Source organism: Podarcis filfolensis (genome assembly GCF_964270895.1).
Source record: "Podarcis filfolensis genome assembly, chromosome: 15".
Classification (NCBI taxonomy): domain Eukaryota; kingdom Metazoa; phylum Chordata; class Lepidosauria; order Squamata; family Lacertidae; genus Podarcis; species Podarcis filfolensis.
The window spans coordinates 955,399-969,940 of NC_139618.1; the positions used below are offsets into that span (position 1 = coordinate 955,399).

At 51.7% G+C, this 14,542-nt stretch overlaps 2 protein-coding genes across 3 annotated transcripts in view; both read right to left on the reverse strand.

Moving 5' to 3' along the window:
• SERPINF1 (serpin family F member 1) overlaps positions 1-14,542 on the reverse strand; it is a 42,111-nt gene that overhangs the window by 7,572 nt on the left and 19,997 nt on the right. The window contains exon 2 of the mRNA XM_083587875.1: positions 465-721. The gene's annotated coding sequence lies outside the window, so the exon portion shown is untranslated. The remainder of the gene's footprint in view (positions 1-464; positions 722-14,542) is intronic.
• Positions 4,046-14,050, reverse strand: SERPINF2 (serpin family F member 2). Of its 2 annotated transcripts, none has more exons than XM_083587771.1 (9): positions 13,869-14,050; positions 12,986-13,082; positions 12,612-12,662; positions 10,696-11,071; positions 9,748-9,888; positions 8,324-8,527; positions 6,499-6,641; positions 6,029-6,233; positions 4,046-5,013 (listed from the first exon to the last, which is right to left on the reverse strand). In XM_083587771.1, the coding sequence occupies exons 2-9, from the start codon at positions 13,058-13,060 to the stop codon at positions 4,676-4,678; spliced, it is 1,533 nt and encodes a 510-aa protein (XP_083443897.1). In that variant the 5' UTR covers positions 13,061-13,082; positions 13,869-14,050; the 3' UTR covers positions 4,046-4,675. The 2 variants fall into 2 exon arrangements, with proteins under 2 accessions (XP_083443897.1, XP_083443896.1); XM_083587770.1 differs by having other exon boundaries at positions 10,696-11,095; positions 13,869-14,046.

Sequence of the window (14,542 nt, forward strand, 5' to 3'; positions counted from 1 at the left end):
AAAAGGCAGGTTTCTTTCTGAAAGGTGGGACTGAGGCTTTGTTCTCTCAGGGTGGAATTTTTGCAGCTGTCAGAGGATCTGCCATTAGCACCCTGGTGCCCTGGATGGGATTTACAAAAACAATCCTATTCTTACAAAATCTCACACTGGGACCTTCTTTCTCCAAGTGAAAAAATGGAGGTGTTGCCTGGCTCTTAACTGATGCTGCCTCCTGGGCAGAACCAGTGGAGCAGATGGTGCTTTCTCTGAAACTCTCATTTGGTTTCTGTTGCAGAGACAAAGTAAAGACGGAAGAAGGTGAAAAAATGGACATTGCTCCCATGTCCCCCACCCCAATATGACCTTTTTTCCCTTTTGAGTTTTGCCTTCCTGCTGCGCTGTGCTCTACGCCCCAAAGGAAAGTAGCCTTACACCCACCCACACCCCTGGGCAGCTGGAATAAGCTCCTCTGAGCACCTCCTTACCTCAGGCTCCTGTCCTCCACTGCAGTCCTTCTTGACCAGGCTGTGTGTGAGTGTGTGTGGAGCTTCACATCTGCCTGGGCTGCTGCTGCTGTAGCTGCCAGCCCACAGGCTATCCCAGCCCAGCCATCAGCAGGCTTCAAGTTACAGCTCCCCTCTTAAAGCAGCCTCCTTTTGTTTTCCACACTGCATGGACAGCTGTGCTGTGAGGCAGAGCGTAAGAGCCTGGCTGCTGGATCAGGGAGGCGTGAGAGACCCATCTAGTCCAGCATCCTTTCTAGGACCCGAGTACAAGAGCACTCTCCCCTTCTATGGGGTCAGCATAATCACCATTGGCCAGTAGCCATTGACGACCCCCCTGCTCCATGAAGCTTGGCCCAGGCTGGAAAAGTGGAGCTTAGCAGAGCCAAGATCATCTTGCCAGCAGACAAGTGTTGGGATTGGAGCTGTGCTGCTAGCATGAGATGGGGTGGAGTCTTAATTACCCACCCTGCACACACATAACATGCTTTGTGGGTGCACACTCTTGTATTTATTCAAATGCTGGGACAGATTAATAATTAACCAACCAAGTTTAATTTCTTCATAACCCAGATGCTAGACTGCTAAACACTTTTCTTACATTCTGCTACTTTGGCAAAGTTTCTCATCCTTAACCCTGCAAAGATTGGCTTGAAAGTGTGGGCAAAACCTGATGATGGCAGAGAGACGAAAGGGCTCAGCAGGAGTCCTGGTTCTCGGTGGTCAGGGCTTTGCTCAGTTATTTGCTTCTGCCCAAGGAAATTCTGTTGTGGCAATAGGTAAAGGACCCCTGGACAATTAAGTCCAGTCAAAGGCGACTATGGGGTGTGGTGCTCATCTTGCTTTTCAAGCCAAGGGAGCCAGTGTTTGTCCACAGACAGCTTTCCGAGTCATGTGGCCAGCATGACTAAACCACTTCTGGCACAACGGAACCCCGTGGCAGAAGCCGGAGCGCATGGAAACACCGTTTACCTTCCGGCCACAGCGGTACCTATTTATCTACTTGCACTGGTGTGCTTTTGAACTGCTAGGTTGGCAGGAGCTATGACAGAGCAATGGGAGTTCACCCCATCGTGCGGATTCGAACCGCCAACCTTCTGATCAGCAAGCCCAAGGGGCTCAGTGGTTTAGACCACAGCGTCAACCGCATCCCCTTTACCTTAACCTTTGTGGCAATAGCCTAACCTTGAGAATTCATCCTCTGGGTGCCACAGTCCCTGGCTAGCATAGTGCAGTGTTTTGCTTATTCAGCAGTGGGATCTAAAATGAGGAAAGAGCATCTTATGCCATAAACTGCCAAGCCAGTCTGAAGACTTGGATGATACCTTCCTAGAGCAGACTGCCACACATTCAAAAAGGAGACATATCGTAGTCATGGAAGATTTCAACTACCCCAATATCTGTAGGAACACAAACTCTGCCAAGAACATAAGATCCAACAAATTCCTCAGTTGTCTCTCTTGACAGTGACACCATCACCCTGAAGGTGAAAGAAGCAACAATGGGATCATCTGTCTTGGACCTGACCCTCACCAACAGAGGAACTGATCAGCCTTGGGAGGAAGTGATCATGTCCTCTTGGGTTTCAGGATACAGAGGCAAGGGAAAGCGGAGTGTAGACAGACATGCACTCTGGACTTTAAGACGGCCAATTTCAAAAAGCTTAAGGAACTACTGGGTGAGATCCCATGAACAGAAATACTCAAAGAGAAGATGGATGGGAGTTTCTTAAAGGTGAAATATTGAAGGCCCATGTAACTACCGACCAGTCAGCTTGATGTGGATACCAGGAAATGTCCTACATCAGATAATTAAGTCTATGAGCACTTAGAAAAGGATGCTGTGACTACTAAGACCCAGCATGGGTTTCTCATGCCAGACGAATCTCATCTCTTTTTTTGATAGTTATAAGCGTGGTGGATCAGGGGAATGTTGTGGACATAGTGTATCTTGATTTCTGAAAGACTTTTGACAAAGTTCCCCATGATACTCTTACAGAGAAGCTAGCAAAATGTGGATTGGACAAAGTAACTGTTAAGTAGTTTTGTTGTAGGTGATTGACTGAATCCAAAGAGTGCTCACTAAGGGTTCCTCATCATCCTGGAATAAAGTGACAAGTGGGGTGCCACAGGGCTATGTCCTGGGCCTGTTGTTGTTCAACATTATTTATAAACAACCTGGATGAAGAAATTGAGGGGATGCTCGTCAAGTTAGCAGAAGACAACAAACTGGGAGGGGGTAGCTAATGCCACAGAATACAGAACTGGAATTCAAGATGACCTTAACAGATTGGAGACCTGGGCCCAAACTAGTAAAATGAATTTCAAAAGGGACAAATGCCAGGTTATAAACTTAGGAAGGAAGAACCAGCTGAATAAATGGAAGATGGGGGACATTTGGCTAGCCAGTAGTACATGTGAAAAGGATCTAGGGGTCTTAGTAGACCTCAAGCTGAACATGAGTCCACAGTGTGATGCAACAGCAAAAAAAGCAAATGCTATTCTAGGCTACAGCAACAGAAGTCTAGTGTCCAGATCAAGGGAAGTAATAGTACCGCTCTAGTCTGCCTGGATTGGACCACACCTGGAATGCTGTGTCCAGTTCTGGGTGCCACAATTTTAAAATGCCATTGGTAAGCTGCAATGTGTGCAGAGGAGGACAACAAAGATGATCAAGGGTCTGGAAACCAATCCTTATGAGGACTGGTTGAGGGAGTTGGGTATGTTTAGCCTGGAAAAGAGGAGACTGAGAGGAGATATGAGAGCCATCTCCAGATATCTGAAGGACTGTCACATGGAAGATGCGAGCAAGCTTGTTTTCTCCTGCCGCGGAGGTTAGGACCCAAGTGATGGGTTCAAATGACAAGAAATGAGATTCTGGCTCAACATTAGGAAGACCTTTCAGACAGTAAGAGCTATTTGACATTAGAACAGTCTCCCTCAGGAGGTGGTGGAGGTTTTTACGCTGAGGTTGGATGGCCATTTGTCAGGGATTCTTTAGCCATGATTCCTGCATTGCAGGGGGTTGGACTAGATGACCCTGGGGTTCCCTTCCAACTCTACAGTTCTATGGAAAGAAGGTTTGAGCATCTGGAGGGGAGCAGTTTGCTGGTCCCAGGTGTGCAATATGGGGAGTCAGTCTCATTGATTCCGGAGTGCAGCCAGAAGCACATACCAACTTTCAGTTCCGCATTGTGGCAGCTTGTGCAGCTGCTTTAAATAAGGAGCTGGGAATACAGAACTGGGAAGTCTTAACCAACCTCAGTCTCATCCCCCCCCAATGAGTCACTGGAGATCCCCAAGCAATTCTCTCCCCACACCCAACAGCCTCCTTGTCTATCAAGGCAATTGGCATTCACATTCATATTCTCTCTCACACATGCTCTGTTGCTACAGCAATGTAAGTGTAAAACAGCCCAAGTGGGATTTTGCACAGAAAGGGCAGGGGCACTTTACACAAACCCAACAAGCAAAGAGAACAAAGACTCCACAGTGCTATGCAATGCCCTTCTTGAGAACTGGATTCGAAGTGCAGTCAGTCACACACATTAGTGGCAACAGGCATTAGGATACCAGCAGGTTTATTTTCCTAGCAATTCCCAACACTCTTATTTTTTCTTGAGTTGTGCAGCACTATGCAGTCTATTCTGTTGCATTTTTGTGGCCACCTGAAAGGAAAAGTTGTGGTCTGGATATATTGTGGGGCTGCAATACTGAAGAGAAGCTGGCGCCAAGATGGGAAGTGAGCCCGTAAACTCCCCAGGGCCTGGGCTGCTGCTGCTGCTGCTGCTGGTTCTTGTATTCTCTGCATCCTTTTATTTCACGGCACTCACAGCTCACTCATATCTGTGGCGCTTCAGATTCCTCAGCCAGTGTCCCTGCAGAACACAGAACCAGAGAAGGAGGTGCAACCTTGTGACCTTTTGCTCAGCTTTAATTCTAGGGCCTGCAGGTCAGGGTGCAGGATCCCATCCGCAAGGGCCATTGAGAAGAAGATGAGTCAACAGGGCCATATTTTATAGCTTGCAGGACTGGGTACAGGATGGCAACCCCCATCAGCAGCCAGTTAGGTGAAAGGGTGGCTTTTTTTTTGTTTTCTGGACATTTGGGGAGAGGCTGCTGAAAAAAACCCTGACTGGCCACAACACACTTTGCCCTCCTGGGTTTCCTGCATCCTGGAGGCCTCTGAGGCTTTCAGGGCTTCTCTTGGTCCGTGGAGCACGGAAAGAGCTTTCCATCATCTCCCACAGCACAGTCACTCGTCTTCCTCTCCTGAGGGGCACTGGGGTTGGGGTTCCGGATGGTGCCCAGGAAGAGAGGGATGCCGGTGGTGTCCTCTTGGATGATGAAGAGGAAGGGCTGGTTGAGGCTGAAAACAGAGAGGGAGCGGAACATGGAGACACTGGTGGCAGCTGATGCCTCTACCCCGTCCTCAGAAAGCTCCAGGGCGGCTCTGTGCTGGACACTGGAGACCACGAGGGGACCCTCTGTTATGGGGTGGAAATTTGGGGCAGAGAACAGCTCGCCAAGGCCTGCAAAGAAAGAGAGGGGAGTGAAGGCAGTACCAAGGGGGAAGCTGCAGGCTTCTCTAGAGAAAGCAGCCGTCAGTCAGGATGGTGCTGGTGCAGAATATCAGCAGCGTTTGTGACCCAAGACTATTCTCAGGGCTGTGCGTATTTGGGGGATGAGGAGAATTTCCACCCACCCACAGCCTGAATTCTGCCACTGCATTAAAATCGTTCAAATGGAGTGCCTATGTGTTTTACTAAGGAGGCAGAATTTCTGCTGCTTCCAAGTCTGGCTTGAAACAGAACCTGGACTTCTGGAGCGGAGATGGCAGAAGAGTTAGGAAAAAGTCACACACGTTTAATCCGTGAGTGAAAAAGAAAACTTCTGCCAGTGTCTTGCTTGCAATACCAGAGCAGCCCATTTCGCAACATTAAGCCTCCATCTGGAAGCATCTGAAGAGCCACTGTGGAGGAAGCAGAGAGAAACGAGGACACAAACATCCCCTCACCAACATGCCCTGCTAAGGGTCTGAAAGCTCTTTCCAACCTCCGTCTGGTGAGGACTCCAGAGAATATCAGAAGCTGCCTGTGCCCATTTCAACAGACAAGTCTTCAGATAATGTTGTGTGTCTGAGGTCACAGGAGCACAAGGCAGGGACTGTAATTAACACAGGGATCTGCCTTGCTTGCCCAGCTATCCTCACACAGAGCATGTCAGGAGTGCGGAACCTGTAGATCTCTGGCTCTCCTTGGACGGCAGACTCCACCATCCTTGACAGCTGGCCTTGCTGGCTGCTGGGGCTGCCGGGAGGTGAAGCCCCCCCAACTCTGGTCTGTGCCAACTGGCAGCCGTGGCTTCTCCAGGGCTTGGGGCAGGGGGACAGAACCTGGGACCTTCTGCATGCAAAGCAGGAGTTATGAACCGTGGCCCATCAAGCTGTTTGAAATAAGGCAGCAAGGTGGCTGAGGGTATCCAAAACCGTCCTGTAAAGGCGAACAGTGAAGCAGGCTGGCCCCCTCCCTCCCGCCCTCCTCTTACCCAACTGGCGGAGGGCTTGCTCTAGGTTCAGGTGGTGCTGCAGGTGCAGTTTGGGCATCTTCACCATGGTGGGCCTCTCCTTGGGGAAGTGGCTTTGGAAGTTGGCCTGGCTGAGATCGGAGAGCAGCCGAGAGAAGTTCTGCTCAGGGTGGTTTGGAAGGATGGCCACAAAGCTCGTGTTGCCCTTGAAGGGGAACCTGGCCACCTGGGAGAGAAGCACAGGGAAGAGTCAGCTGGGGCAGCCCAATAGAACATTATTTGTGGATGCAAAAGGGCAACTGCCAGGAGCAGAGGAGAGGAGAATCAATGGTACGGCTTTTGCCTTGAGCCCTCCTCTCGTGTGCTCCAGGGGCAGGAGAAAGGCCCATGCCCACCCCACGACTGAAGGCAAGGAGGCCAACGCTCTCCCAAGCACTTTGACCTGATGCCAGACCCTTTGGCAGCGTCAACAACAAAAGTTCCCAGCCCACCTGGACATCCTGGGCCTCCAGGTTGAACCAGCTGAGAGGGTAGACCCGAGCCCGCATCATCTCCACGGAGACGGTGAATTCATCATCCAGGTAGAATGTGTCAGGCTCAGTCAGAAGGGGATCAAACTTGTTCTTCCAAAACCCTGCCCAAGAGAGGGAATAAAAAATGGGTTGAGGAGAGGAAAGGCAGTGTCTGGAAACCAAGCTCCCTGGAGTCCTGTCTCCAGTTCTGGGCACTGCAGTTTAAGGAGGATATTGACAAGCTGGAAGGTGGGCAGAGGAGGGCGACTGAAATAACGAGGGTTCTGGAAAACAACCCTTATGAGGAATGGTTGAGGGAGCTGGGCATGTTTAGCCTGTATGATAGGAGACTAAAAGGTGCCATGATAGTCATATTCAAATAACTGAAGGGCTGTCACAGGGAAGATAGAGAAAGGGCTTATTTTCTGCTGCTCCAGAGGGTGGGACCTGAGCCAATGGATCAAATTACAAGAACTAATGATTGGGAAGAACTTTCTGATGGCTTGACAGTGGAGTGGGAGGTGACAGACTCTTCTTCCCTGGAGGTTTCTCAGCAGAGGTTGGATGGCCATTTGTCAGGGATGCCTTAATTGTGATTCCTGCATTGTTTCCGAGCACAATTCAAAGTGTTGGTGCTGACCTTTAAAGCCTCGGCGCAGTATACCTGAAGGAGCATCTCCATTCCCATCGTTCTGCCCGGACACTGAGGTCCAGCTCCGAGGGCCTTCTGGCGGTTCCCTCGCTGCAAGAAGCCAAGTTACAGGGAACCAGGCAGAGGGCCTTCTCGGTGGTGGCACCCGCCCTGTGGAACACCCTCCCACCCGATGTCAAAGAGAAAAGTAACTGCCAGAATTTTAGAAGACATCTGAAGGCAGCACTGTTTTTTGTTGTTGTTGTTTAGTCGTTTAGTCATGTCCGACTCTTCGTGACCCCCTGGACCAGAGCACGCCAGGCACTTCTGTCTTCCACTGCTTCCCACAGTTTGGTCAAACTCATGCTGGTCGCTTCGAGAATACTGTCCATCCATCTCGTCCTCTGTCGTCCCCTTCTCCTTGTGCCCTCCATCTTTCCCAGCATCAGGGTCTTTTCCAGGGAGTCTTCTCTTCTCATGAGGTGGCCAAAGCCTCAGCTTCAGGATCCGTCCTTCCAGTGAGCACTCAGGGCTGATTTCCTTCAGAATGGAGAGGTTTGATCTTCTTGCAGTCCATGGGACTCTCCAGAGTCTCCTCCAGCACCAGAATTCAAAAGCATCCATTCTTCGGCGATCAGCCTTCTTTATGGTCCAGCTTTCACTTCCATACACCACTACTGGGAAAACCATACCTTTTACTATATGGACCTTTGTTGGCCAAGGTGATGTCTCTACTGCAGCGCTGTTTAGGGAAGTTTTAATGTTTAACAGAGTATTGTATTTTAATATTTTGTTGGAAGCCACCCAGAGTGGCTGGGGAAACCCAGCCAGATGGGAGGGGTATAAATAAAATTATTATTATTATTATTATTATTATTATTATTATTATTATTATTACGACTACTACTACTACAGGGGGTTGGACTAGATGACACTCGGGCTCCCTCCCAACTGTGATTCTATGACAATCTTGCTTTTCTTGTAGGTGGTAAAAACTACGGTCCATAAAATCACAACAATATTAAGTTATTAGGATGGATTAAAACGGGGGAAACAGAGGCCTTGTTCACACAGTTACTTCTTGGGCTGCTGCAATAACTTAAAGGTTGACTGCTCTGCTGGCTGTCCCAGCAAGTCAGGGGGCTGGGGGTGGGGAGGAGCAGCCGAGCTCACCTCGGAAGTGCACGGCATTGAGCAGCAGCATCACGACACTTGCCGGCAGCTCAGTCAGCATGGTGGGGATCTGCCCATGGGTCGCGTCTTTCACCCAGGTGTTGATGGCCGCCAGGTCTGCCTCGCTGTTCCCAGACAGGGTGGCTGGCTTGGCCCCGTAGAACGTCTCTGAGTCCTCCAGGAACTGCTCTTTCACTGGGAATCCTGCAAAAGTACTTGATGTGAGGCAGTCAGGAGTTTCAGCCCTCCCCCTAAGACTGGGGTAAGCCTGCTAGGATTCTCCCCAACCCGTTTTTGGGCCAGGGGACTGCTGCTCCTGTGTGGATTTCCCTCCTCCCCTGCACTTGAGGTCCTCGGGATTCAAACTTATTTGTGAATAGCAGCTGCCGGGGTGGGGATTCTTGGTCCAGATTGGGACAGAGAGGGGTGCTGACCCCTCCCAGTGCTGTTATCCTCATGAAAACTGCTACCACCCATCCAACCAATGCTGTTTGCACCATTCACATTATGATGCTTTGCTACTGGTGCAGGGAGATGGATGGTGGTGACATTAGTTGGGGAAATTATATGGGCAAAAGGGTTAAGAAAAAACACTACTATTCCTCTCCAGTCCCAATACAGATTCTCCCCCTGCCCCATCCCTCAATATCTGCTATCCATTAAAGGTTTAGTAGAGGTTCGCCTGAACCCTTATATCCTCAGCTCAGTCATTGAGATCACTCACAGGAGTGTCGCTGGTTGTTCCCCGAGTTGGTGCAGTGGCGTAGCGTGGGTTGTCAGCACCCAGGGCAAGGCAAGTAATTTGCGCCCCCTAACCCGTGGATTTGCGCCCCCTAACCCGTGGATTTGCGCCCCCTAACCCTAACCCCCAGATGTTGCACCCGGTGCGGCCGGCCCCCCCTGCACCCCCCACGCTACGCCACTGAGTTGGTGAGGCTCGTTTGATAACAACAGACCAAGCTTTTAGTGTCATTAGTCATGTCCTGTGGAACTCTCTACCACTGGAGATTCAGTGGCACCTTCTATGCCAGCTTTTAAATGCCTGCTAAAAACCTTTATATTCTGCCAGCTATATTATTATTGTTATTGTTATTTTGTTATACCTTGCCTTTTTCCCTGACAAGCCTACACAGGCAGTTAAGAATACATCTCCCACAATGGTCTACTGATGTTTGTTTTTAATTCTTTGGCTTTTAACCTGTTTTTAACTTTTTATGATTTTACTTTCTGTTTTTATATTGGTAGGAACCATTGTGATACATTTTTTTTAATGATACAGCGGCATACAAATATTTTTTAATAAGTAAAATAAGGAGAGAAATTCAAGCCACACCATGTGGAAACGCCCGCTCTTCCCTCTCACGCCCAAAGGGCAGGCTCACTTGACTTCTCCTGTTCCACACCTGCCTGCCCACACCTCTCACCTTTCTGTAGGTAAAGCCGGGCCGCGATGCTGAGCGTCTGGCTGAGGTGCTGGGAGACGGTGCGCAGAGCCTGGTGTGGGCAGGGCACAGACTCCACGTGCAGAGCCTTCAGCAGCTGCTCCTCGGTCCGGTTGGCTGCGCCTGAAAGGGAAACCAGATTAACAGCAGCACAGTTAACACTCAGCTAACCTGGGAACGTGGTAACCTGACCCTTCAGATGCAGCAGCACCGAGCGTGTGAGCGTGGCAGTCAGGCATGGAAGCCCTCTTGCTTGCATTGGGCCACTGTGCTCCAAAGCGCTTGTCACATCAGCCAGGAGTGAGAGAGCTGCCACTGTAGGCCCCATGTTAAAGCAGAAGGGGGCTAAAGACCTTTCATCACACAAGCAGGAAGAGGGAGGCTTCTATGCTTAGCACTCTCTTATCCTTCAGTAACAGAACACCAGCATTGCAGGCAGAAGGTCTCTGGTGCAGCCCCAACGGCTGGGAAAGACTTCCTGCCTGAGACCCTGGAGAGCCACAGCTGACAGTGTGGAAAACACCAAAGTAGATGGACTGCTGGTCAGACCCTGTACAAGACAGTGTCTTCTGCTCCTACTCTTCCCATCTCCATTGCAGAAATTCTCAGACTGTGCAGCCAACAAGGCTGCTCATGTGCTGGAGGAAATTCAGTTAACTGGAGTCCAGAGCACTCAGCGGCTGGCAGGCTGCTTTGCTTTCACCCCTGCTGGGCATTTCTCCTGCCATCTCTGCATTGGTTGTTCATTCAGAGAGATGACAGAATTGCCTCTCCCCATGCACACAGGAGCCATCATTACTTGGAGAGAGACCTTTTCCACATCCTAAAAGCAAAACCCTTCATTGCTCTTAACCACGAAAAGCACCTTTGCTTTTGAGTTCAGAAGAAGTCAACAAACAGGCTGTCTTTGAGGGATTTGGGGATACTGACCTAGAGCCAAGTGAGCCAGCGCCAGGCTGATGCTGAGGGGAGAGAAGAAGAGGTTGCCTTTGCTGTTCTCCAGTTCCAACTGCTGCAGGAGGTTAGCACCCAGCTTCATCACAGCCTCGGCCACCGCCTGCGTCTTCTCCAGAGGGATGTCCCTGTCGCAGCTTCTTCCACGGTCATCGTCCGCTGCCTCAGAAGAGCTCTGGGGCTCACCCAGCTCTGTGGCTGAAACCTCCTCTGCCAGGCTTGGATCAGAGGGTGGCAGCATGGTGCCAAGGAGGCTCTCTGGGGTCTCGGATGCAGGTGGGAGCACCTCCGCCTCAGGCAAAGCAACCTCCGGCAGCAATGCTTCTTCCACCAATCCATCTGGTTCATCGCCCTGTGAAGAAATGGGCCCTAGGAGCTGAGGGTGGGGGGAAAGAATGGGCAGCTAAGTCTGGGATGGAAGGAGACATCTGGGTAGCTGAGGGGCAGAGGATGGGCTGGGCAGGCAAGAGGGCCCAGGCTCACCCTCTAAAGAAAGAAGCACCTTGTTTTCACACTGGGTAAAAGCTGGCAAGTTCTCTGCTCGTCAGGAGGCCAGGGAGCTGCTGCCAGTCAGAGCAGGCAGTGCTGGACTGCATGGACACAGAGACTGGCCTGATAGATGGTAGTTTTCATAAGCATAAGAAAGGCCTTGCTGGATCAAACTAAAGGGGCCCCATCTGGTCCAGCCTCCTGTCCTCACAGTGGCATCTGAATGCCCCAAGGGAAGCTCACAAGCAGGATCTGAGGTGCAACGGCAGGACTCTCCCCCTTGTGATTCCCAGCAGCTGGTATTCAGAGACAGAACACATAAATGAATCAGAGCTAGCCTAAGTATTCCTTAAACCCTCATAAGGCAGCATACAGAAAAATAAAAGCAACACACAAAATCACATTTCAGCAAAAACCAATCATTTAAAAGCAGCATAGGCCTGGAGAAAAAACCTGAAAGAAGTTTCAGCATCAGTGTCACTGTCAGGTCCTTTAAGACAGAGCTTGTGCCCTTCCAGGCGTCTCTGAACTGCAACTCCTATCATCATGGGAGTTCTAGTTCAGCAGCATCTGAAGGGCCAGCGATCGGTTCTCCACACCTGCTTTGGGAGAAAGCCGCCTGAATTGACTGGGTTTGCAAGGCCCTTTTTAACAGCTTCTGGCAGGGAGTCCTCATGACCGTGTGAGGTCTCCGCTGAGGAAATCCTGCATGCGCTTGATTATTTGACCTTTAATAGTACTTCTCAGCAATTTACCTGGAAGAGACGGCAAGCCTGTAACTTCCTGAATCCCTTTGTAAATATTGGTGTTGCGCTGGCTGCTTTCCAGTCCTCTGGGACCAAGGCCACTCTTAGGAACGGTACATATTTTTGTTAGAAGATCAGTTTCACATTTGAGTTCCTTAAGAGCTCTTAGGCAATACCATCCAGATTATCCAGCACGGCCTGCCATCTCCTCTCTTGCTTGCCTCTGCTCCCAAAACTCCCTTTCTCGAAAATGTCATTCCAGGCTGAGAGATCTGCCCTGCACCTCCTGCAGCGATTCATCCTCTCGACCATCTCCTTTTGCACAGCTTTGGCTCCCTCGTCCAGAGGCCCAACTTCCAGAAGATGCCCCCCAGCACCCAACATAACCAAGCCCTTCTTCCTGACAGCCACGTGCCCAAGCCCTTCTGTGGGGAACCTCTTAGAGAAAGCTGCCTCAACAGGTCCTGTCTTTGAACTTTCTACTTGTCAACCTAAATTCTGCTTCCGGGACTGGCTACGTTTGCTCACGCCATTGGTGTTGGCCTCCATATATGATTAAAATGTGGTGACGACCCAGGACCAGAACCATCACGCAGCAATGTTACCCACCCTGCTCTCCATTCCCAAGGAGAAGCTGTGAGATTCATCTCCCCTTACCTGGAGAATGTTCCTCTGCCCGTCATCTTCAAAGGCATGGGCAATCGAGACCTAAAATAATAGAATCTTAGAGCTGGAAGGGACCCCCCCCCAACTCCCTGCAGTGCAAGAGCCACAGCTAAAAAAACCCTGACACCTGGCCATCCAACCTCCTGATTAAAGACCTCCACCACCTTCCCAAGGCGAGGGCGTTTGTTCCACAGGAAGCTCCCCCCACTTGGGAGACCAGCAGCACATTCCAGGGGCCGGTCCCCCCACCCCATGGTCCCCACGCCCTCTCCTGCCCCTGCCTGCCTCCCCGCCAGTCTCCCTCGGCTGGGCCCTTTTGCCCCGGTCGGAGAGGAGGAGCTGGCGGGACCGTGGCCGGGACTTACCCCGTGGTGCGTCGCGCGCAGAGCAGGCAGGCCGGCCAGCAGGAGCAGCAGCAGAGGCCAGGGCGGGGCAGCCATCTTTGGACGGAGGGGTGGAAATCTGCCGGAGATGGGCGGATAAGTGATGCCTAGGGTGGCTTCGGGGTCCCGTCCCCCCTTCCAGACAGAGAGGGACTCACAGCCTCTCCGGCCGCTTTCCCTTGAGCTCACTCCCTGCCTGCCCCCCAAAAGGAGGTCTCCACGGCAAGCCCCCCTTCCAGTCACCATCCTCTTCGAGACTGAGGTTGCATACGTTTAAATTCCACCCCGCCCTCCCTTGGAATTGGGACTTTGGTGGGTGGCTGTCGTTGCTTTTTGAAACGAAGCTCTTCAGGGACTTGCTCGGCTCCTTAACGCTTCCTGGGTGCAAATTTGGGAGGGAAGGAGGCTGAGCACCCCCCCCAGCTGCAGGCCGAGAGAAAGGGCAGGGGTGGGTGCTGGAAGCTCCAGCTGGTGCGTGAGGGCATGTGCTCTTTCCCTTCCACGGCCACAGAAGCCAAGGGTGGCGTAGTGAGTCAGTGTCGGACCTCGGGAGCGACCCGGGTTCAGATCCCGCAGCTCAGCCATGAAACTCCCACGGGGTGTGAGCCTCTCGGCCTAGCCTACCTCGCAGGGTTGTCGTGGGGATTAAACGAGGAGGGGGATAATTGGACATGCCGCCTTGAGCTCCTTGGTGGGATATGAAATGCAATTAAATTAAATTAATTAAAAACCAGGAAAGCAGAGCCAGGACATTCCCCCACAGCCGCCTCTCTCTTCGCTCAGAGGAACCCAAACTGCCCATTGCGCAAAGACTCCAAGCTCCGGCTCCCCTCTCCCCCCCCCCAGCTCAAGCCCCCCATCTCACGTTGGTCCTGCACGGGGCTCTTCCTTGCGCCTGTCTCCTGCCGCCGCCGCCACCACTGCCAGCTTCGTGGAGGGGGGGGGCGATTTTGCAGAAGTGGCCCCCAAGTTTCGCCAGGGACCAGCTGCTGCAGGAGCAACGCCTACTCGTGGAATCTCTCCCCCTTCCTCACTACTTCACCACCCTCCGTGGGCAAATATTGACTTTTTCTGCACCTGGTTAAACATTTCTCCGGGAACTGTGTGGCGGCGTAGGAAGGGACCTGAGCAACAGGACCGAACCGCTTCCCCGCCTGCTGCCCGACGTGTGTTTGGGGTGGGCTGGGGAGCCTCCTAGAGGGCAAGAACGGGGGCCCTTTGCAGAGGCGAGCAACGCGGCCCCCTCAGCCGGCCCAGCTGGGACCACGGAGCCCTCAAGCACCCGCCCGCTGGATCCTGGCCAAAGCATCTGGGGAGGGGGCAGCAAGAAAGGGAAAGACGACTCTCGAAACTCTGCATGCAAAAGGGACATGCACTCCCCCCTTGAAAACCAGAGCTGGGCCTGGCGGCGGCAGCTGAACAAACAGCCTGCCTTGGGAGAAATTGAGGAACATGCCCAAGTGAAGTCCAATGATTTCTAGCAGGTCTACCCCCTGCAAAACTTAGCTGAATGCTACCCTAATAATTCCTCCCTGCTTG

Excerpts from the sequence above, each read along its gene's own strand:
- SERPINF2 (XM_083587770.1), bottom strand. The coding sequence starts at position 13,060 with ATGGCTGCCCCGCCCTGGCCTCTGCTGCTGCTCCTGCTGGCCGGCCTG. Across the intron at positions 9,889-10,695 it reads GCTGGCTCACTTGGCTCTAG|GCGCAGCCAACCGGACCGAG; the intron begins GTCAGTATCCCC and ends TTTCCCTTTCAG. Across the intron at positions 6,234-6,498 it reads TGGAGGCCCAGGATGTCCAG|GTGGCCAGGTTCCCCTTCAA; the intron begins GTGGGCTGGGAA and ends CTTCTCTCCCAG.